This window comes from Neofelis nebulosa, chromosome 10, assembly GCF_028018385.1.
Source record: "Neofelis nebulosa isolate mNeoNeb1 chromosome 10, mNeoNeb1.pri, whole genome shotgun sequence".
NCBI classification, from domain to species: Eukaryota; Metazoa; Chordata; class Mammalia; order Carnivora; family Felidae; genus Neofelis; species Neofelis nebulosa.
The window spans coordinates 19,869,730-19,895,572 of record NC_080791.1 but is presented as its reverse complement, the minus strand read 5'-3'; the positions used below and the strand labels follow the sequence as shown (position 1 = coordinate 19,895,572).

At 44.2% G+C, this 25,843-nt stretch overlaps 1 protein-coding gene across 3 annotated transcripts in view; it reads right to left on the bottom strand.

The window, feature by feature from the left end:
• JHY (junctional cadherin complex regulator) overlaps window positions 1-25,439 on the bottom strand; it is a 59,637-nt gene extending 34,198 nt beyond the window's left edge. Inside the window, exons 1-4 of one of the 3 annotated variants that reach the window (XM_058687094.1) lie at window positions 25,362-25,427; window positions 24,725-24,907; window positions 22,259-22,686; window positions 8,629-9,145 (exon numbers count right to left, since the gene is read on the bottom strand). In XM_058687094.1, the coding sequence (XP_058543077.1) occupies window positions 8,629-9,145; window positions 22,259-22,593 (852 nt within the window). In that variant the 5' untranslated portion in view covers window positions 22,594-22,686; window positions 24,725-24,907; window positions 25,362-25,427. Of the gene's footprint in view, window positions 1-8,628; window positions 9,146-22,258; window positions 22,687-24,724; window positions 25,225-25,361 lie in introns of those variants that run through there. The other 2 variants (XM_058687093.1, XM_058687092.1) reach the window with 2 other exon arrangements.
• Between the last annotated feature and the right edge of the window lie 404 nt (window positions 25,440-25,843).

The following is a 25,843-nucleotide window of genomic DNA, read 5'->3' as shown; positions in this document are numbered from 1 at the left end:
CCCGTGACATCGTGTTGCCCCTACGGGAGAACGCTGCTCCCAAGGCGGGCACAGACCGAACGAAGCTGGTCCCCCAGAGCTCCCGACGTTTTCCCTTTCCCGTCCGTCCGCGCCTCAACTTGGACGACGTCTCCGAGCCCTTCCCAAGAACCCAACCATCCCAGTTAGGCTCCCCCTCGTCATTTTATTAAGTAGCTATTCAGCATCCTCTGAGGCTTTTATTGGCGTTTGAAATTATTTTGTTACACGTTTCTTGCCTCTGTCACGTGACTGGAAGGTAAGCTCCTTGAAGACTAGGCTCTGTGTGTCTTGTTTTCTGTTACATGCCGAGCACAGCACCGAGCACATCGTTGGTGCTCATTAAAGGCGTGTGGGCTGACTGACCTGCTGTCGCAGCAAGAGCCACAAATGTATGTTGACCTTCAAAATGGGTAGTGGATACTTACAGGGCTTTATGTTGGCTTCAAGGCTATAGGGCGACTGAATAACGTTTCTGTATTTGCACTTGAAAAGCATCTGTACTTTCTAAGGAAGGCCAGGAGACGAATAGCGTGTCTAAAGCTGTTCCTGCTGTTTTCCAGGCATGCTAGATTTCACCTTTATCAGTCTTCAGAGTCATTCTGGAATCAAGACACAAAGGTAGCTCCTTTTTCAAGACCCGACTTTCTTTTCATGATAGATCATACATGGGCTCAAATCCTGGTGCATTTCCGGCAAGCGCTGAACAAACCATCAATAAAAAAGTTGAGCCTTGAACACTCCCCAGCAAAGCTCCTGGCTGACTGTGATCCTTAGGTGCCCTCTAGTGTGTGTGCGTTTTTATGTCAGTTCCTTGCTTTCCACGGCATGTGATAAAGATCTTCTCGTGCATTTCAAGGTGATTTCCAGTGCATTTAAAAAAATTTTTTTTTTCAACGTTTTTTATTTATTTTTGGGACAGAGAGAGACAGAGCATGAACAGGGGAGGGGCAGAGAGAGAGGGAGACACAGAATCGGAAGCAGGCTCCAGGCTCTGAGCCATCAGCCCAGAGCCCGACGCGGGGCTCGAACTCACGGACCGCGAGATCGTGACCTGGCTGAAGTCGGACGCTTAACCGACTGCGCCACCCAGGCGCCCCTCCAGTGCATTTTAATGTACGATCAGCAGATGTGTGAAAAATGGCACACACAAAAAATTGCGGAGCAATCGAATTGAAAAGTCGGTGGTTCTGAGTCATTATTTAAAAGCAGAGAATGCATTTTAGGTCACCCCCAAGCACTCGGGGGTGTATAGTTACAAGGGTTATTACAAGATGTTGTGTATTGTGGATCCATAGGCATGGTTCAAAAGAGAGTAGCTATCAAAGGATATAAAGGGAAAAGCTGTGCTCTCACTCTGTCCCCCGTCCACCCTCTGCAATTAACGCCCACCAGTCCTATCAGGGTTTTTTATGCGTTCCGAACAAAACGTGTATCTTTATTCTTCCTCACTTTTTTTACACTGTATGTGCCATTCTTCTACACCTTTACTTTCTCTGTTAATAAGCCCTGATAAGTTATCCATAAGAGGTCATGGAGAACATCCCCGTTCTTTTTTTTTTTTTTTTTTTTTTTTTTTAACAGCTACAATGTCCTCTACTTTATGGATGTACTATAATTTCAGTATGCCCCAAATAGTAGACATTTGGGTAGTTTCCAGTCTTTTGCTATTAAAAATAAGGCTGAAATGAATAATCCTATACACGATTTATTTAAAACCTGCACATACCTAACTAGGAAAAATGCCTAGGAATGGAATGTGTTGGGTCAACTAAAAATAATTGTGGGGTGCCTGGGGAGCTCAGTCGGGTAAGTGTCCAACTCTCTCTCTCTCTCTCTTTTTTAATGTTTGTTTATTTTTGACAGAAAGAGAGAGACAGAGCATGAGCGGGGGTGGGGCAGAGAGAGAGGGAGACACAGAATCCGAAGCAGGCTCCAGGTCCTGAGCTGTCAGCAGCGCAGAGCCCGACGCGGGGCTCGAACTCACAGACCGCGAGGTCATGACCTGAGTCGAAGTCAGAAGCTCAACCGACTGAGCCACCCAGGCGCCTCTCTCTCTCTTTCTTTTAATGTTTATTTATTTGTTTTGAGAGAGTGTGCAAAAGGGGGAGGGGCAGAGAGAGGAGAGAGAGAATCCCAAGCAGGCCCTGTGCTGTCCTCACAGAGCCCAGTGCAGGGCTTGATCCCGCGAACCATAAGACCATGACCTGAGCCAGAATGAAGAGTCAGACACTTAACAGACTGAGCCACCCAGGTGCCCCAAGTGTCTTGATCTCAGCTCACATCTTGTTCTCAGGGTCGTGAGTCCAAGCCCCGCATTGGGCTCCATGCCAGGCACAGAGCCTACTTAAAAAAAAAAATCATAATCATTGCTAACACTTGTGTAGTGTTTGCTATAAGCCAGGCATTGATCTAAGCACACTCCCTGTATTAACCCATTGATTTAATCTTCTTAATAATTCTGGGAGGAAAGGACTATTATTTATTTTTTTAAGGATGAGGAAACTGAGGCACATAGAGGTTAAGCCACCTGCCCACGGTCAGACAGCTAGCAGGTGTCAGTGCCAGCCGCCGTGGCTCAAAAGTCTATTCTCTTAGCCATTATGCTTTACTTTTTCAAGGAGTAAATGTATTTGTATTTTAAATAGATATTAACAAAATGTCTTCTGTATCAGTTATACTAAATTATTCTCTCACCAACTATTCTGTACTGTTTTGGCCTAAAGGTTGAGGCCTAGTGACTGAGGTTGGGTATCTTTTCGTGTTTCATAGCTACAGGTATTAATTTGCCTATGAATTATCTATTCCCCGCCTTTGTGTATTTTTATATTGGGATTTTTTGGTCTTGATTTCTAGGAGCTCTTTATATATTGGAGATCTTAGTGTTCCATCTATGATATGAATTAGAAGTATTTTTCTACTTTGTTCTTTATATTTTGACTTAGGCTTTTTCTCTGCGGAAGTTTTTGATACGTAGTCAAATTTCTCAGTCTTTTATAGATTTTGGACTGTGAACCGTTTTGAGGTTATAGGAGAGTTTTCTTGTTTTGGTTTTTTTCCCACCTAGTATTTTTACGGTTTAATTTTTTCAATTAAATATTAGACCCATTTGGAATTTAGCTTGTTGTATGGTATGAGGTATGGATGTGACTTCATTTTTGCCCAGATGGCTACCCATTTGTCTTATCGAACAAGCCATCATTTCCTCACTGACTTGAGACCCTGCTTCGTCGAGTCGTAGTACCATATCCTATACTCCCGTATGCAATTTGGCTCTGTTTCTAGACCTTCTACCACTTTTTAATGTCCGTATATGCACTAAATGTTACCCTAGTATTTAATTATCGAGACTTCATAATACATTATGTGGTAGTAGCAGATTCTCTCAGGATTCTTTTTTTTTTTAATTTTTTAAAAATTTAGTGTTTATTCATTTTGAGAGCGGGAGGGGCAGAGAGAGAGGGAGACGCAGGATCGGAAGCGGGCTCCAGGCCCCGAGCGGTCGGCCCAGGGCCCGACGCGGGGCTCGAACCCACGAAGTGTGAGACCGTGACCTGGGCGGAAGTCGGACGCTCAGCCGACGGAGCCGGCCAGGCGCCCCTCTCGCATGATTCTTAATTTCCAGAGCTTTCTTTGTTATTCCTGGTTTTAGATTTCGTCTGAACTTAATCAGCTTTTTTTTTGAGTTTTGTTTTTTAAATTTTTTTTTTTTTTTTTCAACGTTTTTTATTTATTTTTGGGACAGAGAGAGACAGAGCATGAACAGGGGAGGGGCAGAGAGAGAGAGGGAGACACAGAATCGGAAACAGGCTCCAGGCTCCGAGCCATCAGCCCAGAGCCTGACGCGGGGCTCGAACTCACGGACCGCGAGATCGTGACCTGGCTGAAGTCGGACGCTTAACCGACTGCGCCACCCAGGCGCCCCGAGTTTTGTTTTTTAAAAACACTGTTGACTTTTTTTAAATGTAAATTTCTTAGGTTTACTTTTTTAAAAAAATTTTTTAACGTTTATTTATTTATTTACTTGAGAGAGACAGAGACAGAGTGTAAGCAGGGGAGGGGCAGAAAGAGAGGGAGACACAGAATGTGAAGCAGGCTCCAGGCTCTGAGCTGTCGGCACAGAGCCCGAAGCGGGGCTTGAACTCAAAAACTATGAGATCCCGAGCTGAGCTGAAGTTGGATGCTTACCCAACTGAGCCACCCAGGTGCCCCTTAGATTTACTATCAAATCTTCCCAAATACAATACACTACTTAAGACCCTGTATTACTCAACTGGGCAGGGACGCTTGCGACAATAAAATGTATTAAGAAGCTGGTTTCCTTGGCTGTGTAATGGCAATTGACATTAAGTCATTCATTTGGCAACAGGTGTCATTTGTCCTTTCAGTATTTCTAGTTGTAAGACACTTGTCATCTTGTTCAAAGAAATTAGGAGGAGACAATAGATTTTCAAATATGAAAACCTTCCAGATAGATGCTGCTTAATCCAAAACAGTGACTTCCGCACCTGCCACCCCCAATACTTAACCTCCTGCTCCCAAATCCACAGAACAATCCTATCGGCCATTGAAAACATCAATGCTCTGTGGGTACTCACGTACCCAACTTTGACTTTGGGTCTCTGGAAACCCCGTATGTGCTTTATGTGTGGTCCAGCAGCCTTGACATCACCTGGGAATTTGTTCGAAATGAACACTCTTAATTAAGTCTCGCCTCGGACCTACTCAATCGAAATCTGCATTTTAACAAGATCCTGAGGTGGCTCATTAGTGCCTTCGAAAAGTTTGAGGGGAAAAAAAGATCCATGGTTCTCAGTGGGCCTGATAGCAGAAATGGCATCACTGAGAACCATGTAGAAAATTCAAATTCTTGGGTCCCACCCTATGCCTACTACATCAGAAACCCTAGGTTAGGTCCAGCTGTCTGTCTTAATAAACCCTCCCGTTGGCTCTGATGCACATTAACGTTTGGGAACCACTGTTGTTGTTGTTTTGAATGTTTGTTTATTTATTTTGCGAGAGAGGCGGGGAGAGAGAATCCCAAGCAGGCTCTGCCCTGTCAGCACAGAGCCTGATGTGGGGCTCGATCTCACGAACCGGGAGATCATGACCTGAGCCAAAATCAAGAGTCAGATGCTTAACTAACTGAGCCACCCAGGTGCCCCTGAACCACTCCGTTAGATCAAGGATTCTCTCAATCTTGGCTAAATATTAGAATCACTTGGGGAGCTTTGAAAGAAAAATACCGGCTCTCAGGATCTTACCCCGAGATGTCAGTTGGTCTGGGTGAAGCCGAGAATCATTTTACAATTCGTTTCTCAGGTGAATCTAATATCCAGTGAGGCTTTCTAACCACTGCTCTGGAGATACTATTTCCCCCTCAAGTAAACTTTATACTGAAGAGAATAAGTTTGGAGGTGATGGAAGAGATTCAGTTTTCATTTCCCATATATTTACTGACACCTTGTAGTATGTTAGGCTCATTACCACGAAGATTAAAAATAACTACAAAGTGGGGCGCCTGGGTGGCTCAGTCGATTAAGCATCCAACTTCAGCTCAGGTCATGATCTCACGGTTCCTGGGTTCGAGCCCCACATCGGGCTCTGCACTGACAGTATGGAGCCTGCTTGAGATTCTCTCTCTGTCTCCCTCTCTCTCCCCCTGCTCCACCCCTGCTCACGCTCTCTCGCTCTCGCTCTCTCTCAAAATAAATAAATAAGCTAAAAAAAAGATAAGTCCAAAGCATAGTTCTTGCCCATAAGGGAACTTTTAATCTCTACTGGCAGAAAGACCTGCACATATTTCATATATAAATAATGAAAGGAACACGTCATTCTATGCTATTGACTATAATTCAGTAAAACAAGTTACAGGTATCATATCACTGTTAGGTCAAACTGATTTTTAGCCTGTTTATTTTTAAATTGCTACCTTTTTTTTTTTTTTAAATGGAGTAAGATGAAGGAAATATATGTTGGGAAATGATGAAGAAACACTTTCGATTATAATTATAAATAAGCCCTTCAAGATTTAAACCTGGACCGAGTGGCAGACAAGGTCAATGGCCACTTCAAAGACTAATTCATGAGCTTAAAGATTGAGCGGGCCAAAAATGCTTTGAAGCTTCCTCACTGGCATAACACAGAATTATGCTGTGGAATCACTGACAGTCAATTCACCCCAATGTTGTCTGTAAATTAAGTTACAACTACTAAGAAAAATTAGCAATTAAGAAATCAGCAGTTAGGGGCGCCTGGGTGGCTCAGTCGGTTGAGCGTCCGACTTCGGCTCAGGTCATGATCTCGCTGCTTGCGGGTTCGAGCCCCGCGTCGGACTCTGTGCCGACAGCTCAGAGCCTGGAGCCTGCTTCGGATTCTGCGTCTCCCTCTCTCTCTGACCCTCCCCTGTTCATGCTCTCTCTCTCTCTCTCTGTCCCAAAAATAAATGTTAAGAAAAAAAAAATCAGCAATTAAAGAGTTTATAATAAAGCTATTTTCACTTTTATTAGTAGACATACAACTCTTTCCTTTGGCTTCATTATTTGCCTCTCCTAGATTGGCTTCTTTGGAGAACACATTTAAAAATAAATGAAAAATATTGTTCTTGTCTGGGGGAAACTACTGGCTAAGCATTTTTCACAGATACTGGACTGTTGAATTTATATTAAAAAATTAAAAAAAATTTTTTTTTTAATGTTTATTTATCTTTGAGAGAGAGAGAGAGAGTGCAAGTGGCAGAGAGGCAGAGAGAGAGGGAGACACAGAATCCGAAGCCGGCTCCAGGCTCCGAGCCGTCAGCACAGAGCCCGACGTGGGGCTTGAACTCATGACCTGAGCCAAAGTCAGACGGTTAACCAACTGAGCCACCCAGGCAACCCCTATTTATATTTTTAAATGGGCAACGAAGCAAAATTCACAATTCCACCTAAGTTTCATGAAAATTGTGTTAACATCTAAAATTGGGTCAAAATTGAATTCCGCTAAGTGTTTTGATAATTCAGCTGAATAGAGTACATCCATTCCTTTGCTTTATTATTAGTTACCAAGGCAAGGATGTGACCCTAATCCTTTAAGACTATAAAAGGATTTTCCGAATTAAGGGAAAGTCTCAAATGTTCATCTACCTCATCTCTCGTTCTATCAAAAAAAAAAAAAAAAAAGGAAAAGATAAGCTACAGGTTAGAACAGGTTAGAGCACTTTAAATAATACCAGTTTGAATCTGGAATGCGTTTAAGGGCATCCTCATTTAATAACCTTTCCTTCTTATTTGAAAATGATTCCACATTAGTAGGTAATGAATTTCAAGCTATTTCCCCAATAAGGAAGGTAGATATACTGATCCGGCCCTTCTTTTCTTTCTTAACAATTTTAAAAAATTTATTTTTGAGAGAGAGAGGAGGGAGAGGGCCCGCAAGCAGGGTAGGGGCAGAGAGAAGGAGACACAGAATCCGAAGCAGGCTCCAGGCTCTGTGTCAGCACAGAACCTGACGTGGGGCTCAAACCCACAAGCCGTGAGGTCATGACCTGAGCCGAAGACCGGCGCTTAACCGACTGAGCCACCCAGGCGCCCCAGACCTTCTTTTCTTACATCCACAGACACGTCCACCAGGAGGTGGGCTGATAGGATCGTTATGAGTGCCCATGAAATAGATTTTGAATCCATCGTCTGGGATAGAATTTATTCCAGAAATGATCAGATGAGAAAGGGGGGGGGCATTTATTCCACTTTTATAGATAGAGAAACTAAAGTTTAATTATATCATCTGCACAGAATAAAGGAAGGTGTAGTGATTATCAATCATGGTTGGAAAGGTAATAAAATCACCTGGAGGATTAAAAACGATGACCAAACAACCACATGTTGTACCCCGCCCCTCTCCCACTACCACACAATACGTATCTAAAATCTAAGTTGAGAATAACTTGTGTATGTGAGTTGCTGTTCCTGATGTGAGTTTGTCACGTCACCTCCGTTGTATTGGGCATTTAAGAGGGTTGAAAACCAGGCAACCAGCACAGGGAACCATACGTTCAGTCCTCTATTTTATCTAATGGAATAGGCAGTTAAAAAAAAAATCTGCATTTGGGGTGCCTGGATGGCTTAGTCGGTTAAGCGTCCAGCTTCAGCTCAGGTCATGATCTCACAGCTTGTGAGTTCAAGCCCCGTGTCAGGCTCTGTACTGACAGCTCAGAGCCTGGAGCCTGCTTGGGATTCTGTGTTTCTCTTTCTCTCTCTCTCTCTCTCTCTCTCTCTCTCTCTCTCTCTCTCTCTCTCTCTCTCTCTCTCTCTCCCCCTCCCCTGCTCGCACTCTGTCTCTGTATCTCTCTCTCAAAAATAAACATTAAAAAAAATTTCTTTTTAAATTCTGTTTCCTTGAATGGAGATATTTTGGATATAATTGAATTATAGCATTGTAAGCCATTGATGGCTTTGATTTTGCTCTTAAGAATTAGTGGACTAACTCCCCTGATTCCTCAAAGAAGAGCAAGGACATTTGTTTTAGCCATGTGGTTACAATGACATCACCATCTCAAAGGAAGTGGTCTCCAGCCATTTCAAACAAGGGCAAATCCCAGTCTAGGGCTGGGAGAAAGGAGCACTTACATACCTGTTCTGAGAGAATGTCCCCCCTTTTTTTATTGTGAAGCTGAAGATACGAGTCCGTTTTAGGAGTAGGTAATCCCAGAGTCAGCTTGTTTTTTTCCACAAAATATTGTTTGGACTTCCTTCGCCGCCGGCCACGTGATCCTGGCAGAAAAACCTCATTATGTGAACTTGAACTCTTCAAGCACTGAGAGAGCTTGCTGGACTTCTCCAGATCACGGTCGCTCAGCTCCGAAGATGGCTGGCTGTGATGGGTGCCGCACTCATAGTTCGGGCTTAAAAATTCACTGCCAAGGAAGGAGGCAACGCTCTGTGGGCTCCTCTTCTGTTCCGCCTTTCCCCCAGGGAGTTCCATGGACGTCTCCTTGGAAGGGTACAGTGGATCTGAAGTCAGATTTTCAGTCGAGCTGTCTACAGACTCTGGCAGTGCTTCCACAGTCAAGAACTTCCTCTCCTCTTTCTTACTCTTCCAGTTTGGGTCGTATCGCAGGTCTGAATATTTATCCTCTACCGGCTGTTGGCTGCCCAAAGCAGAAGGAAAATGTCAAGTCTTTCATCAAAATGAACTTACTCATTATATTTAGTTGATTATCCTACTTAAATCTTTCTCCTATAATTTTCCTCTTTACTATCTTTTTTGTTTTTAATGTTTATTTATTTACTTTGAGAGAGGCGGGGAGAGGGTGTGCACATGTGGGAGGGATAGGGAGAGGGAGGGAGAGAGAGAATCCCAAGCTGGTTCTGCACTGTCTGTGCAGAGCCCAGCGTAGGGCTCGTTCTCACAAACCATGAGATCTTGACCTGAGCTGTAATCAAGAGTCAGATGCTTAACCTACTGAGCCATTCTTTTGCTATCTATACGTTCAAGACCTATCTGAGGCTCAGATTAGGTTTACACGCTGTACCTAAGGACGAAAAGGTCTTAATTACCCCAGTTCATTAAATTACAGAATAAAAGTGGGGGATAGTTAATTTATAAATGCCAGAAAAACAGCTGAAAAATAAATGTCAGTGACTCACTGGTTTAAGGGAGGCTATTATGCACACCTTAAGTACTTCGGCTAATGAAGATAAAATTGATTTCACGTTTTGGCTGGTGACATACACATTTGACTGCTTATCTAGGAAGAAAATGTTGTAGCTGCCTGGATGCTATTTTCCTCGGTCTGCGCCTTTTGTGAGGGAAAGCAAGATTCGTCTCAACTGAATACCCGCATAGGTTCATCCTCCTGTAAAGCGATTTTACTTTTCACTTTGTCTTGGTAGGTTTTATCAGATGCGCTACAGAAAGATCCCCAAATGTTGAGAATCCGAACTCATCCTCAGTTCATATTCTTTTCGTTGGTCGGATCGATGCACACAGAACAGCAGACAGGTCAGCATGTGCTTTAAGCTGTAGGACAGCCCTGTTTCAGCCAAAGGTTAAACGTAGGGTCCTGCCTTAGGGACACGGGCCAGTCCATAATCCGTGCATATGACCCCAAATAAAGTCTTCCCTTTTCCTCCTGACAGTCTCAATTTGTAAAGCACCTCCCGGTCTTAACCAAAAAAGAAAAAAAAAATGCTGGTAATATGGCATATTTAATGGCCCCTTTGATCTTCAAAAGCTAAATGGGGGAGATTTTCCTTCCTTGAGTACGGTACTCCAATCCTCTAATCAAAAAGAAAATGTAAATCACCTAGGCTTTTTATGCTACTTGATATTCCCGTTTACAGAGGACGTAATTCTATGCTGGGTAAACAGACTAATGGTGCCCCTACGGCTAATTTACTTCTCTTAACGTGGACCTGGATTTCTTTTGCTTCGATGTAAGGCAAAAATTAGGGCAACACCACAAAACTCCCATGTGTTGCTAAACCGTCGTTTTGAATTTGGGGTTCACGTATTAAGACGGAGAACTTTTTTGGAGTTGGTTGCTTTTCTTTCTCCACCCAGGGAAGCGAAATGATACGCTCTTCCAGCAAAATGCCTGAAGGGAGATTGCGCCCACGTGTTGGGAAGCCGGACACCGGGTTGTGCAGCTTAGTCCACCCCCTAGGCAGCACAGGGTTACGTGCCTCTGGGGCTTTGAGGGGGACCTTTCTCCTGGGTGATGTCTTGTCACGTTGAACGCACTGTGTTTTGGCCTTGCCTTTTTTTTTGTTTTGTTTTGTTTATTTATTTTTGGGACAGAGAGAGACAGAGCATGAACGGGGGAGGAGCAGAGAGAGAGGGAGACACAATCTGAAACAGGCTCCAGGCTCTGAGCTGCCAGCACAGAGCCCGACGCGGGGCTCGAACTCACGGACCGTGAGATCATGACCTGAGCCGAAGTCGGACGCTTAACCGACCGAGCCACCCAGGCACCCCTTGGCCTTGCCTTTTGCCTGGTTCCGTGGGTCTCTTTGGGCAGGTAGCGGGGACACGGAGTGGTGCAGCAGGGCACAGTCTGGACTTGGGACTGGATAGTTCTGGGTCTGTCATTACCTATCTGTGCATCGAATGCTGTCATCTCTGAGCCAGTCTCTCTGGTCTGTAAGTAGGGAAAAATTATATTTTGTTTACTTGTTGGGCTTGCATAAGCATCAAAATGAGGCAGTTATGTCATAATTAAGGGTTTGTATTTGCTTATTTTCACTGTGGTAACTTTGCCTCTTGACCTAGTTAAGGTTCTGGGCAACAGGGACTTAAGTGTCACCCTTCCTTCCCTAACCTCTGCCCTTAGTACTCCACCCTGAGCTATGGACAGAGGAGTTAACGGGTGTTTCTTAAATAACTGGGCCTCAAAAATACTCGAGTCAACACAAATGTGGCATCGGATGTTAATTTTTAAAAACCCAACAGTGTAGGAAATTAGACTCGAAACATGCAGAAAAGCTTCTTGCCTGGAACCAAATTAGTGAAAGCTTTCAAGGCTTGGTTTGTAATGAGTTAAACATAGGGTTCATCGGCGGTGGTTTAGGGAAGAAGAGAGGAAGGGGTACCTTGATTCTATCTTCAATATAATCATATAATCTTCAGTAAAGCCATGAATTTTTTTTTTTTTTTACATGAAGAAGAGTGCCTTTTCCCCGTATCCAGTACATATTGAAAGGAAAACATAACGTTTAACTCTCCTTGTTCATTCATTTGCTCTGTTTCACAGAATTTAACTTCCCTCACTCGTTTGCTCACTCAGTGACTCTACAGGTATTTACTGAGCACTTACTGAGCTCGGGGATACAGCGATGGGCTCCCTGCCTTGTGGGGAATACAGACCAGGAAACAGGCAGTTTACAGTGGCAGTGATGAGGGTCCTGATGACGACAGATTCTGTATGGATGCGGCGGAGGGCGGGAGTAGGGCAGGTTGAGGAGAGCTCAGGGCGAGGCAGAGGGGAGGTCTTTGAAAGGCTTTGTGAACCCTGCGAAGGAACCTGGCCTGTATGTACCTCAGTGAACTCGAGAGTCTGGCTTTCATTGAGCAAAAATAACTCAATTAGAGAACAGAGGTGTTAGACACGAATACTTTTGAACAGTCCAGGCGATGAGTTTTGGGAAGGGATTGTCTCTAGAGGTGTGCGTATGTATTTGGTGTTTCGAACAGATAGAGTCCCCTTCTTTGCACTCCGTTAAGAGTGACACATCACTTCGGGGATCTGCTCGGCTGCTCGGTCGGGGTGGGATGTGACGGGCTGACCTTGGGAAGGCAGCATACGTATCGCGTGCCAGGGAGGGGGAGCGCTCACGGCGAATCTCCGGTTTCTTCCTTAGAACAACCCTGTGAGGGCAGTACTCTCATGCTCCCCATTGAATAGATGAAGAAGCTGAAGCCCAGAGAGCTTGTGTAACTTTGCCAAGGTCACAGAGCGAACACGTGGTGGAGCCGGGGCAGAGACTGCGGCAGCCTGCCCTGGCTCCTGTCCGCGGGGCCGGTGGCCTGTGTTGTGCAGCTGTCCCCGCGGGCGGTCACGGAGCGAGGCCTGCCGCATGCGAGTTAGCGAGCGAGTCCCATACGCGCCGAGCGGCTCCCCGGGTGCGTAGGCACTGGAGCGTGGTGAGCAAACAGAAGCAGGCCGGTGGATCTTACCTGCTGGAAAGGAAACAGGCTTTCTGCGCCAGCTCTCACAATCGGGGCAGAAGTTAGATGTGTACAGAAGCATGCAGCATATTATGGGTATTTAAAATAGGGGGCTGCACAACCTTGCTTATCACTGAAAACGTGGTAACCTCTTCTTTCCAGAGTCAGTTGCTAGACGATCACCTCAAAGTCCGTTTCAGTTCTATCCTTCTATGACCCTGTGATAAACTCGCAGAAGAAGCGATACGCTGAGGGGTGCTTATTATTATCAAAAAAAAAAAAAAATAGGTAGTCTTCGAGGATTGAAGGATATGGTTTCCCTGGTTTTATCTCTGCAGGAAGACTAGCGCTCAGAGCGGTCATCGTATTTAACCAGCATCCGCCGGGGAATGGCATTATGCCCGCAGTCGCGACCGTAGACCTCCCTCAGTCATACATCATCTCCGTGGTGCTTTTGCTGCCTGGATAATGACAGGGAGTACTTTGGTTCTGAGAAATGGTGTAGCAGAGCGTCTAAGGACAGGCAGCCCAAATCAGACTGCCCATATTCACAATTCCTGATGCCGCCAGTAACCGTGTGGGCGTGGGCCAATTATTTACCTTCTCTGCGCTTCCTCGTCGGTAACGTGCGGATAAGAACAGTACCCATCTCACAGCGCCGTTGAGGGGATTAAGTGAATTAATACGTACGAATGCTTGCCCATAGGCTATGTCAGTGAGCTCTGTCACCGTTCTTTGCTTGCTGAGTGTCACAGTCACCGTGACATAACAGTGTTGTGTATCGTGCTTCCTGCTGATAGATCTCAAGGGATTCTTCTCTCCCTGGGGCTGATGTTATTTCCAGAACATAAGGCTGTCTTGTGATGCACTAAGTGGCACCTGAGTGGCCTTGAAGGATTAACACTTATCTTTAAAAATCCAATTTTTTTTTTTTTTTTTAACCACGATGTAGGCACCGTGGACAATCTTTTTGAGCTATAGTTTAGGAGATGGGATTAAGAAATTTCAGCCACGTGGTGAAGTATTTTAAGAACCTGCTGAAAGATGAGGGGAAAGATAAAACGGGGAGAATTAAATTACTTTAGATCTACAGAAATAACTGTACTTTCGGGCCTCAACAAACTAGATCACACGCCGCAGAGAGACTGGTGTTTATAAGTGGAACCTAGAAAACACAACGGGCTGGGAAACAAATCAGAAAGAATTAATGGCTTTGGCTCAGAACACTGGTTTGGAGCCAATCGTGTGGAGAGAAAACTCTAATGATGTTTGCATGGCAGATTTAAATCTGAAACCGTGGCTCTTCTAAGAGCTTTAATTACGCTGTGCCACTTACGCCGGCCACGACTGTCTCAAAGTCTCCCCTCGGTCCCCCGTCTAGATGGGAACTCTACGTTGAAACAAATGAAAGGTTACGTTTCGCAAAATCGCGGGCATGGGAAGCTGTACTGTTTCACAGAAACAAATCTAATGGCCGAAACAGAACATGATACTGAAGGATCCCCATTGTACCGGGCTTGTGTGCAAAGACGCTCAATTATGTTTCGTGGTCCAGGTCAACACGCGGGAACAAAATGAGCGTGAAGTGCTCCTTCATCGGTAATCATCTGCACACAAAACATGCACTTCTTTTCCTCCGCGTTCGCTAGAAAGGTTACACAGACAATGCGGACACAACTCTTTTGTTACTGTTCAGACAACAGATGCAAGGTCTCCTCTTCAGATGCCTAGGTAAGACACGGACGCAGAGAGGCAGGGGAGAGTGGTCTCCTATGCATGCACCATGGTATTTGCTGGCTTTCATGGACCGTATTCGAGGACTTACTGTACTCCAAACAAAATAAAATCAAATCTCCATTTAATGAAGAGCCTCACATGTAGCATAGCACTCGATCAAAAAAAAACCTACTAAAATTAGAGCATGTTTCTAGCACAATTAACATCCTTGGCACTCATAATAAAATATTCAATAACTGGCCATTTTGCCTGTTGAGGAGGTGAATGAAAGCACTGCTATTAATCATTTAGCAGTTATTTATTTGCCACTTTATTTTAAGTAGGCAGTTAAATTGAAACTGCACATGTTATTATTGATTTAGGTTTAATTTAATCCTTTCAAACAGACCAATTATTCCCAATTTATATGCCATTAAATCTTTTATGCATATGAACAGCAAATTCAATTTTTGTTTAAGTGTAAAGTTTTTAATGCTTCTTTAAGGAACTAGAAAACTGGCAATCACTGCCAAGGATTTCTGAATTCTAGGCTCATGTTAATCTTTTAATCAATGGCTTTTAAGTAAATCAAATGAAATAAATCCAAAGGATTAAAAAATCACTTCTGCAAGTATGAAATAAAATGGTGCCACAAACAATACGGATGTACTTCGAGTAGGTTGTTTACAGTTCGGGGAATTTCATATAATGTAGGCATTCTGCTAAAAAAAAAAAAAAAAAAAACGTTTTAATGGAAGAATGTTGTTTTAATGAACTGAAGGCCAAACACTATCTACGGAAACACACCGAAGAGAAGGGATTGGATGGTACTGAATGGATTTTATTTACAGCAATTCTATAATTTGGGTAATTCCGACTAAAGTCCCTTCTTTGTCGACCACAGATTTATGGCGGCAAAATAACCAGATATTTGCCCCACGTTCAGCCTTGATTCAAGGGCAATCTGTGACTTAAAGGAAAATAAATGCTGTAAAGAGTGTGTGTTTGTAATCGCAGTGTAAAATCCTAGTACCTCACTTCTATCACTTACGTGAAACAAAGCCTACCTACAGCTTCACAAGGAAAATGTTGCATGTCCAGTATTTAGAAACATAATTCCTCGCAGTCATTGAGGGTTACAGCGCTCACTAGGAATTTTCCGTACAGGCCTTGGATGTTCTTTTTGATCTGCAGAAACGCTGAAGCAGAGCCTTGGATTTATAAAATGTCTAGGTGCTTACACTTTCTTTAGATAGAATTTCCTGTCTTTGAGATGCCAGATATTGACAGCATTGTACCTGCAAGGTAGCCGTGATGTCATGAGAAAAAGCAGTGGAAGGGACAGGTCTTGAAACATGGGTCCCAAGTCCAGATTTTGCCACTGACTGGCTGGGTGCACTTGGGTGAATCTCTTCACCGCCCTCGGCCCTCGGTTCCTCCTTTGGACAATAAGGAAAATAGGCTGGGCTTTAAGAGCCCTGCAGCTCTAAGAATCCAGTTTTATTCATTGGATTGCACCCATTGTGCTAAACTCACCAATGTACATAAGAGTTGGAGGGGTGGCTGGGTGGCTTAGTTGAGTAAGCGTCCAACTTTGGCTCAGGTCATGATCTCACGGTTTGCATGACCTCATGGTTCATGAGTTCGAGCCCCGCATTGGGCTTTCTGCTGTCAGCGAGGAACCCTCTCTCTGCCCCTTCCTCCCTCCCTCCCTCTCTCTCAAAAATAAACATTAAAAAAAAAACGAATTGGAAAAAGCATTCATTTTAAATTCAATATATTCAAAATGTATAGTAATGAAAGCTTTCTATATTTTCACACTTGCCAGGGAGTAGAAATAAAATGAATACAATAAAGGCCATGGATTAAGCCATTCCTTTAGTAACTTGGTTATAATCCGCTTAATCATCTTGATAAACTCACAGGCTTGTAGGTGATGTGAATTTAAATTCTGCTTTGTGAGGTTCGGAACTCGCTATTTACTAATTTAACGCAGTAAGCATCCCAATTTTGAAATAAGCCAGAAAGGAACTGGTGGTGGTCTCCGAGGGCATTAAACCCCAGGGCACTGCGGTGTTAGCATTTCTGGCGGGGACTCTGCCTTTAATGGACACAATCTATGCCCACGCACATACTTTACTTTTGTCTCTGACGGCTCATCCGTCGTGATGGCACCCTGCCTTCCCGGAGGAGGGCACCGAGGTTTAACTACAGCAGAGTTTCTGAACAAACGGATGAAAAGAAAACAAATGACTAATACCTATGGCTAAAAGTCACTTCTCTGATACAGCCACTCCTACGTGATCGGAAACAAACAACAAAAATGCTGGTAGCTGTTCCCCCAAATACTGTGTGGAGTAAGGAAGGCAGCGTAATATATTTCAAGTGGTTGGCCAACCGATGTCCTTAAATTGAAAATCTATCCAATAAAGTCAATAAAAATGAACGCGGGTGAATGTCTCTAGAGACCAACAGGGATGAGTGTGGGCTCCTGGAATCTCTCACAATGTTCTTAGTAATACTAGCATGTTAAACGTGCCCTCGGGTGTCATCCTTACTCTACTAATGGGGGGGGGCGGAATCTGTCCACCACCTGTGAAAGAAAGTCTGCCCTCAGCTTAATATTTCCAGTGTGTTCTCCAAAACAGCCTGGGAAATTTGAGGGGAAATGAAATGCTGAGTTTTGCTCCTTTTTTTTTTTTTTTTTTTTTTTTAACATTTATTTTTTGAGAGACAGAGCATGAGCAGGGGAGGGGCAGAGAGAGAGGGAGACACAGAATGCAAAGCAGGCTCCAGGCTCTGAGCTGTCGGCACAGAGCCCGATGTGGGGCTCGAGCCCACAAGCCGTGAGATCATGACCCGAGCCCAAGTCGGATGCTTAACTGACTGAGCCACCCAGGCGCCCCGCTGAGTTTTGCTTTTTACCAAGTCTCTTTTGGTTCTTCAGTACTGCTCTAAGCCCTCCACCTGATTCTTGTATTAGCAATCAGAAATACCTATGAAAGCATTTGAGGGGAAGATCCTATACCACCACGGCACGATAAAAATGCAGATTATTACTGAATCCATTTCTTACTTTTAGACAGTTTTGAGTACTACTGGGTAAGAATTCCTCATTGTGGGGGGGCACCTGGGTGGCTCAGTTGGTTAAGCGTGTGACTCCGGCTCAGGTCATGATCTCCTGGCACGTGAGTTCGAGCCCCACCTCGGGCTCTGTGCTGACAGCTCGGAGCCTGGAACCTGCTTCGGACTTTGTGTCTCTCTCTCTGCCACTTCCCTACCTGCACTCTGTCTCCCTGTCTCTCTATCTCATAAATAAGCATTAAAATAAATTAAAAAAAAAAAAAAGAATTCCTCATTGTGCCTGTCTCCTGTCCGGTGATTTCTGGTATGAGGTGGTTTATTAGAATATGGGATCTTTGGTGAAGGCTTTCATTCCCAGGTGATGCAGAAGACACCTACAGGCCTTGATGAATGAAAACGTTTCTGTTTCCCGGGACAGATGCTGCGGGATATAGGCTCCAATGACCCTGCCGCCCAGAGCAAAGTGCGATCAATGTTTGTGCATTGCAAAGGCACAGTATCCTTGAAAACAATGTGCGTTACTTTCCTAAAATTTATAACCTTACATACATATTTACTCTGGCCTCCATTTAGTCCATATCGAGATGGTTATAGCTTTAATTTTTGCTATCAGCCCTGATCACCTATCTAGATAACTGATAATTAGAAGATCAGGCTTTGGTTAGGAGAGCTTTCATTCAGTTCAATTTCTGGCTCTGCCACTTAGAAACGACATACACCTACACGACTCTCAAAGCCTTGGTTCCTTATCTGCAAAATGGGGATAATAGTGCCTAAGAGGCTCTCGTAAGGATAAATGAGATAGTATATATAAAGCAAATAGTTCTACAAATGGTAGCTAATTACATTTAAGTATTCTTATTAAACACATATACTGGGTATGGTACCACTGCCCCCTGACTTTTTTTTTTTTTTTTTTTCAACATATAAGGTTTCAGAGGCCCCAGGACTGAAGAGGCTATTTCTAATGCTCTAGGAATTACATTGATCTCTTTCTTTGCCATTGCCGAGTTTCCTATGGCTAGTTGTGGAGTGGGGTTTAAGGATTATCACGTGGAGATCCTCTCTCCACTCTCGATTCATTCACTGTAGTCAATGCCGCTCCAATTTCCATTAAGTAAAAGGTTTTCTCTAATCCATATACATTGAACTATGGCTTGACTTTGGTGAGGTACAGGAGAAGTAATTGCTTTGAGGAGGTTCTGGGAACATCAAAACAGAAGAGTGGGGCTCAAGCGATTTGTCAGGCAGCTTTTAAAATTGTTGCCTGTAACAGCAAGAGGAAAGAGATTTTTCATGGTTTTAAGGCAAGGCTTTGACTAATTGTTTTTGAACTACAATTCCCAGAATACCATCTACCTCGCAAAAATGAAAGCCTGCTTGAATTTCATAGGAGAGCCTGGGATCGATTTGTCTGTTTCATGGCTAGCAAACTACCTAGGGCCAAGCAACAACTGCACATAGGAAAGGTTTCTAGGACTAAAGTGAAAAAGGCCAGTAACTAACCTGAATAATATTTTTGAGGCATTATTTGGCTAAATGCTTCAGTTCTGTTTTCCTTTGTAGTGGAGAACTGGTCCTCCTAATGTTCAGTGCACGAAGCACTACACCGCCAAACAATTACTAGGGCTAAAAGCCATTCTAACCCCGGGGATGACAGTCTGTCATTAAAGATTTCGAAATAAAATCAGTCTACAAAAAACAGCAATCTTTATGGATCTCTGAATCAGAAGACGAGGGCCCTGACCATAATTTTGATTTCTATAAGTAGTAGTCTTTATTTTGAAATATATTGAGTGGCATTTACACTGGCCTGGGGTAAAGAGCAAGGGAGAAAAGTCTGCTTCCTGAGCACTGGACTCAAAAGAAGAAAAACTCAACATTGGGGAAATGAGGTCACTTAATAGATCCTTGCTTTGGTTTCTCCGCTGTAAAAGTACAGACAAGAATGCCTATCTACTGCAAAGATCTGTCCTTTCCAATGCCCTCGTTTCTGGAGGAAAAAAACCCCAAAAGAACTACCATTTATTACCTAGGAGACTCTGACTCCCTTACATCAGAGCTATGATAAAAACACGGCTTAAGGCACAGAGACTGTGTGAGTTTTCCACTCTACCACTCAGCCGATGTAATAAATGTATATAATAACAATCCCTTTAAGCGTCGTGGGCAGCCTTTAAAATGGGGATCATTGTACCATCTCCTAACAGGGCTGCATACAGATTAAATGAGACAATATGCATAAAGTGTTTAGTGCAGTGATGGGCTCATGATAAACATCCTATAAATGCTGGCTATTGTTACAAGAACCTTAATAGTGACCTTTGGCTTCTCTTCTTCCTTCAGTCACCGTATCTAATGTGTCAACAGGCCCTGTCAACTCATGTTCTCATTCTCTCTCTTTCTAGATTACCTATGCAGTAAATGAATAAAAGATTGCTAAGAAGTCTACACATCCACGGAAGGGTACATACTGGTTCTCTCTGAGGAGGCATGTGGGGGAATGGGTTTGAGAAGGGGAATAAGGAAACTTTATCTGTAACATTTTAGGTCTTTCAAAAAATATACGACACACATATGGAAAGAAGGGTTAATCTGTAGATTAGGATTTTTGTCATATTTTTTAAAATCTTTATTTTGAGAGAGAGGGAGAGAGAGAGGAAGAGAGAATCCCAAGCAGGCTTCACAACGTGGGCCTTGATCTCAGGCATCATGAGATCATGACCTGAGCTGAAATTCAGAGTCGGATGCTTAACTGACTGAGCCGCCCAAGCCCCCCAGAATTTTGTCGAAATTTAAATCAACATCAAGAACAAAACCACAAGTATCCTCCCACAGCACTATGATGTTCAACAAGTTACTTGATCTCTGTTCACCTCATTTTCCTTATCCATAAAATGGGAATAGCAGCATTTTCTTGCAGGATGGCAATGCAGAATTAAAAGAAATGACAGATGGGCCTTTAAAAAGAGATACTGTTGTCATGGCTATAAATTGTTACTATTTGGTAGTCTCTTTGTCCATCATGAGTTTACCCTCTAATTCACGATGCACCTGCTTACAGGATAATCTTCCTTACACATGGCTTCGTCTCCCAGGTGTCCCCAAGAGCCTGTATTCTCTCCCCGTGGTGTACCCAACCCAGGCCACGCAGGGGTGGCTGTCTGGCTGATGCCTCCCTGAGCCCCTCTCTCTCCCCCAGCGCCGTGGCTGCACTTTGGTCACAGCACTTACTGCTCAGAAGCAAATATACTTGATTCTGCAGGATGTCCGTAGTGAAAGAAATAAGGAAGGAAAGCAGAAAGGAAGAAAAAGACTCAGGACTGGGCCCTCACTGTGGCTCCCGCAGGTGCCCTTGTTAGAACGGTGTTGCTGGGGCTGGTTGTTGGGTTCCATGTTCAATGCCCTGTCTGGGGGGTGGGCTGGTTACAGTCACTGTGGTCCCTATAATCAGGGCCCTGTGCCGTCCTCTTTCTCTATGCTCCTCTGGCACCAAGTGGGGCTTTAACGTGTCACGCGTTCGTTCTAATTCTGTTGTCAAATTTTACCTTCTTTCCAAAATCCTGCCTGCCCAAGTTCTAGGCCTTCTATAAACTTTGTTCAATATATTTTACCCATTTAGGGGCGCCTGGGTGGCTCAGTCAGTTGAGCGTCCGACTTCGGCTCAGGTCATGATCTCACAGCTCGTGAGTTGGAGCCCCGCGTCAGGCTCTGCGTTGACAGCTCAGAGCCTGGAGCCTGTTTTGGATTCTGTGTCCTCCTCTCTCTCTGCCCCTAACCCACTCACATTCTGTCTCTGTCTCTCTCAAAAATAAATAAACACTAAAAAAATTTTTTTAATATATTTTATCCATTTAGAAAAAACCCCCTGATACCTATATAACTTATAAAGCACTTCATTCTACACACTCTGTGTATATTGATTGACTTTCACCTCAAAACTCAGTGAAGGAACTATTATTGTCCCATTTCAGTGATGACGGAACTGAGGCACAGAGAGATTAAGTGAACTTGGCCAAGTCACACAGCTAGTAAGCGGCAGAATCTGAATCCAGACTGTCTGTTTTGGACTGTATACTTCATCACCCTGTGAAAACCTCTTTTCTAATCAGTAGCTTTTAACTTCTTCCATACTGTGTCAAAATTAGTATTTTCGTTAAAACTGAGTACTGTACTCATTTATATTCTCTTAAATTATTTGGTAGCTCCCACATAGCATTATGTTAATACCCCATAAATACAGTTTACTAGAAATTAAATCCTTATATGATCATATAAGCCCCGGGAGGTAGCTAGGATTCTACTCCCAGAATGTATTTACTGACCTCGATAGCCGTCCTGGGAGATAGGCAGGCCAGATCAGTTTGACCGGTGAGAAAAATGAGTCGCAAAAGAGTTAAATGATTTATTTCAAATCATAGGCTAGATAGCAGTGTGTGGACTAAATCAAGACCACCTGGTTCCACGTCCTGGTGCTTCCCTATATAACAGGCTTCCTGGAATTTCTCCAAGGTCAGGCCATAGCAGTGGAGGCACTTGGAACATGGACAGGAAATGAGGAGTGCATATGCCCTTATTAATACCCGTTCTTGTCTTTTGCATATTTTTTAGTTAAAAAAACAACCGACCAACCAAACATGGCAAAACCTGGCTTCGAGCTGTCCTTAGTTGCTTGGGACCGGTGCCAGACACATCACAAGGTGTTCATGACTATAGCCTGTCCTTACTGTTGCTTGTAATTATTTAACAATACATTTCAGAACCCACTGGTATCTTACACAAGCCAGTTCCTTACCTGGAATATATGCCATCGTTCTGGGTACGGAGGTTTTCCTTGCCGTCCTTCTGGGCTGCGTTTCTGCTTGCTTCCTCTTCTGTCTCACTCAGGCTTTCCAGTTGAGGGCTTTCCTCCTCCAGGCTGTCAGGCTCCATATTGTCCTGGATTGGATTTCCAAGTTCAGACTGGGACTTGCTCTCTTGAGTGAAGCTTTCTGAATCGGATTCCAAGGAGTCTTTTGAAATCAGGTGTAAGTCTTTCTTAAAAGGTGGCTCTGTGGACTGGACTTTTAAGCTGGTGTGGTGGACAGGAGACCGAATTGAGAGCTTGGGAATTAATTTACTATGACTCATCTTGAAAAAATACACTTATGAATATGAATACAAATATTCTCGATAGGAGCAGTTGGCTTGAACATTTAAAGCTGCGGTTCACAAAAGCATCACCTAAAAAACAATGAAGTTTATGTCACTTGGCGACTCCTGAAAGCTCTTTAATTCCAGGGTTACTCAAACATTTAAATGAGTAGAACTCCGTTATATTAATCTGCAGCCTTTTTGTGCCCTTTTGTGGGAGGAAGGTCTATTAGAAAAACTATTGTGTTTTTCTCTCTACGGAAACACATCTGATGTGGAGCTCATAGATAGCCTGAGTAATCAAATGCAGCTTTATTGAGGAAATCCAGTGGCTAGATTCCTTCCTCTGCCTTCCAAGGGCCTGTGACAGACACGCCTGGACAAGAGCTAAATGATTAATTATTTCAAACACCCAGGGCACCAATGTAAATATGCCAGGTTCAGGAGTATTCGTGAATAGAATAAAACAGGTTCAGGGTCTACCTTTTGAAAAGTAGAGGAGAAAAAAGGGAAGAATGTGTTTTGGAACGGTAAAGAGGGAAGGCTTTTGTGCGTAGACCTATATTGGCCGGTCTTGTCATTTAGGAGACATGTTGGTACCCAGCTTGCTACTGGGTAGGAACGTGTAACTTAGGTGGCCATCACATGGAGGTCAACCTGCGGTCGGTATATATATTTAAAAAAGCAATGATTAGAACTGTTTAACAAAATGTTTGGAGGCTTTGTGCATTCGGCCACTCAGTGGCTCGTAGCAGAGGCTGGACCTCTACCTACCTGAGAGGGATGTTGTCCTGGAGAATGTTGGGTGGGTGGGAGATTGGCCTGAGTAACAGCGAGGGTCCCTTCTAACTCTCTTAAGTGTGTGGTTCCAGGCGAGCCTTCCCTGTCTCAAAGGGCTGTCATAAAGACCCACGAGACGGTTTATGGAAAGGGGTGCTCTGAGTTCATATCAGATTGAAAGGAGATGATGATTTTGGATTGTGCTCCCTTTCATCTCTACCTAGCATTCCTATTTTGCTCTGTCTTCTTTCTCCCCGCCTTTGTGCCATTTTTCCCCCCTGTAGGTCAGGTAACAGAAACTTTACCATCAGAGATTCCTGTAACATTTTTAAGGGCTTGCTCTTGTTGTTTTGGCCGACCGCTAGCTTTAAATAAATGAACTTATTCGGATTCCTTGCACTGTAATAACGTGGAATCTGGTTGCTAACGTTATCAGCTCCTTGGGGGAAAATACCTTAACAAACAAAACAGACAAAAGGCAGCTTTCAGATTTAAATACATTATGAAGTGGTTTTCTTTTTAATTCAAAATCCCCTAAGGGGGTAGACTAATATATTATCGGTTAACTGTACAGACTAGTTTGCTGTATCGGCTCATTTTAAAAATACATAGTGTGCCTTACCTTGTTAGCTCAATATTGATAAGCAGATTAACTGTTGCTCTTTAGGGTGTTTTTATTTTTATTTTTTTTAAGTTTTTTTTTTTTTTAAGGTTTATTTTTGAGAGAGACACAGAGTGCTAGCAGGGAGGAGCGGAGAGAGAGAAAGAGACAGATTCAGAATCTGAAACCGGCTCCAGGCTCTGAGCTGTCAGCACAGAGCCGGAGGCAGGGCTTGAACTCATGAACCTGAGCTGAAGTCGGAGGCTTACCTGACAGAGCTACCCAGGTGCCCCTCGGGTTTTTTTAGAAAGCAGCAAATCCACCAAGTACTAACATTTTAATGGAAAATTTGTATAAACATCCGTTAAGAGTTTTACTGAATGAGTTTAAGTCTCTGTACTTGGGATCTTATAGACAAAGCTTAAAATAATCATTCTGTTTCAATTTGGAATTGCTCATGAAATCCTTCCGTCCCCTCAGTAGTTCTTAAATAGGCTAAGGTTTCTGAGATTTAACGAATAAAAAAATAATGTCCGTGGAAGAAGATAATTTTGTTGTTAATGAAATCTGGGATAGTGGGGAGAGAGCAAAGCCAAACATCACCAGGCTTTGGTGGAGGCCTGATCTCATAAAGGCGTGAGATTAAAGAGGGGAAACTGGTATCTTGAATAAATGAGCACACGGGCATTTTAAATGTAATGAAAGTGGCTCCCTAGTGGTACGATTGTTTTTCACTGAATTTCTGACCTAGAGAGGCTGACAAATCTCGTTACAAAGTAAACAAGACAGGCTGGGATGTCGCCATTGGTATCCAGGCGCTGAGACTCGGCCAGTTCCCTAGGGTTCTCTTCAAGACCTTGAGTCTCGTCCTCTCCTACAGGGAGGAACAAATTTCCTTCCGTAGGTGAAAGGGAACTCTACGTGTTCTGGCTAAGAGGAAAAGTAGAAAGTTGTCCTGTTGTGGAACAGCCTGGAAACTGCCCGTACGGGGCGGCCGGTTTGTTTTCTGTATTTGCCTTTTTTCCCCCCCACTGATGGACAAGACTGGGCAGCAAAGGCGTTTTAAGATCAGGGAAGTGACGGGTCCGTGCCCTGCACGGGTCTTAGTCAACAGAGGACAGGGCTGCTCTGGGAGTCTGGGCACCAAAGCCTTTCCAGGGGCCCTTTTCCCTGCCTCGCCACGGTCCCCCTTCCCGCCTGGACCCCAAATGCTGTCTAGCACGGGCTCCTTGGGTGTCTCCTGGTCCTGATCCAGTTTCCTCTGGAGGTTTCCTGCTGTCCCCATCCCCACCGCCCCCCCCCCCCCCCCCAAGTCTCAGCTCTTCCCATTTCCCTCCCGGGCACGCGCACCCCCCCTCCCCTTCAGGAGGCAACCGCCTGTCACCTGCCCAGCGCTCCTCGGAGACCGTGACCCCCGCAGCCCGCATTCTCCAGTGCCGCCACCAGCCGGCCTCCCTCCCGCCGCCCGGCCCCGCCCCGCCCCGCCCCGTCCCGCCCGCGTCGCAGGTGCTGCCCTGGAGACCAACAAGCCAACAAGACCCAAGCCCCGAGCTCAGCTAGCGAGGTGCCGGGGGGCGGGGCCCGCGCCGGTGGGCGTGGGGGCGGGGCACGCGTGATGGAGCCCCGTGCTCTTGCAGAGAAGGTGGGACCAGTTGTGATGACTGCGTTCAAATGCGATAGAGCAATGCAGAGAGGGATCTTAAAAATGTTGAGGAAGAAAACCCCTCAAAATACGTACTGTGTTATCTTGTATATAAAGTTACAAAGAGGAAAAATTAAACTGTGCTATATTTATGGATGCACAGTTTGTGTCGAAAACTAAAAAAAAAAAAAGAAAAAAAAGCAAAGTAGTGATTCTCATAAAGT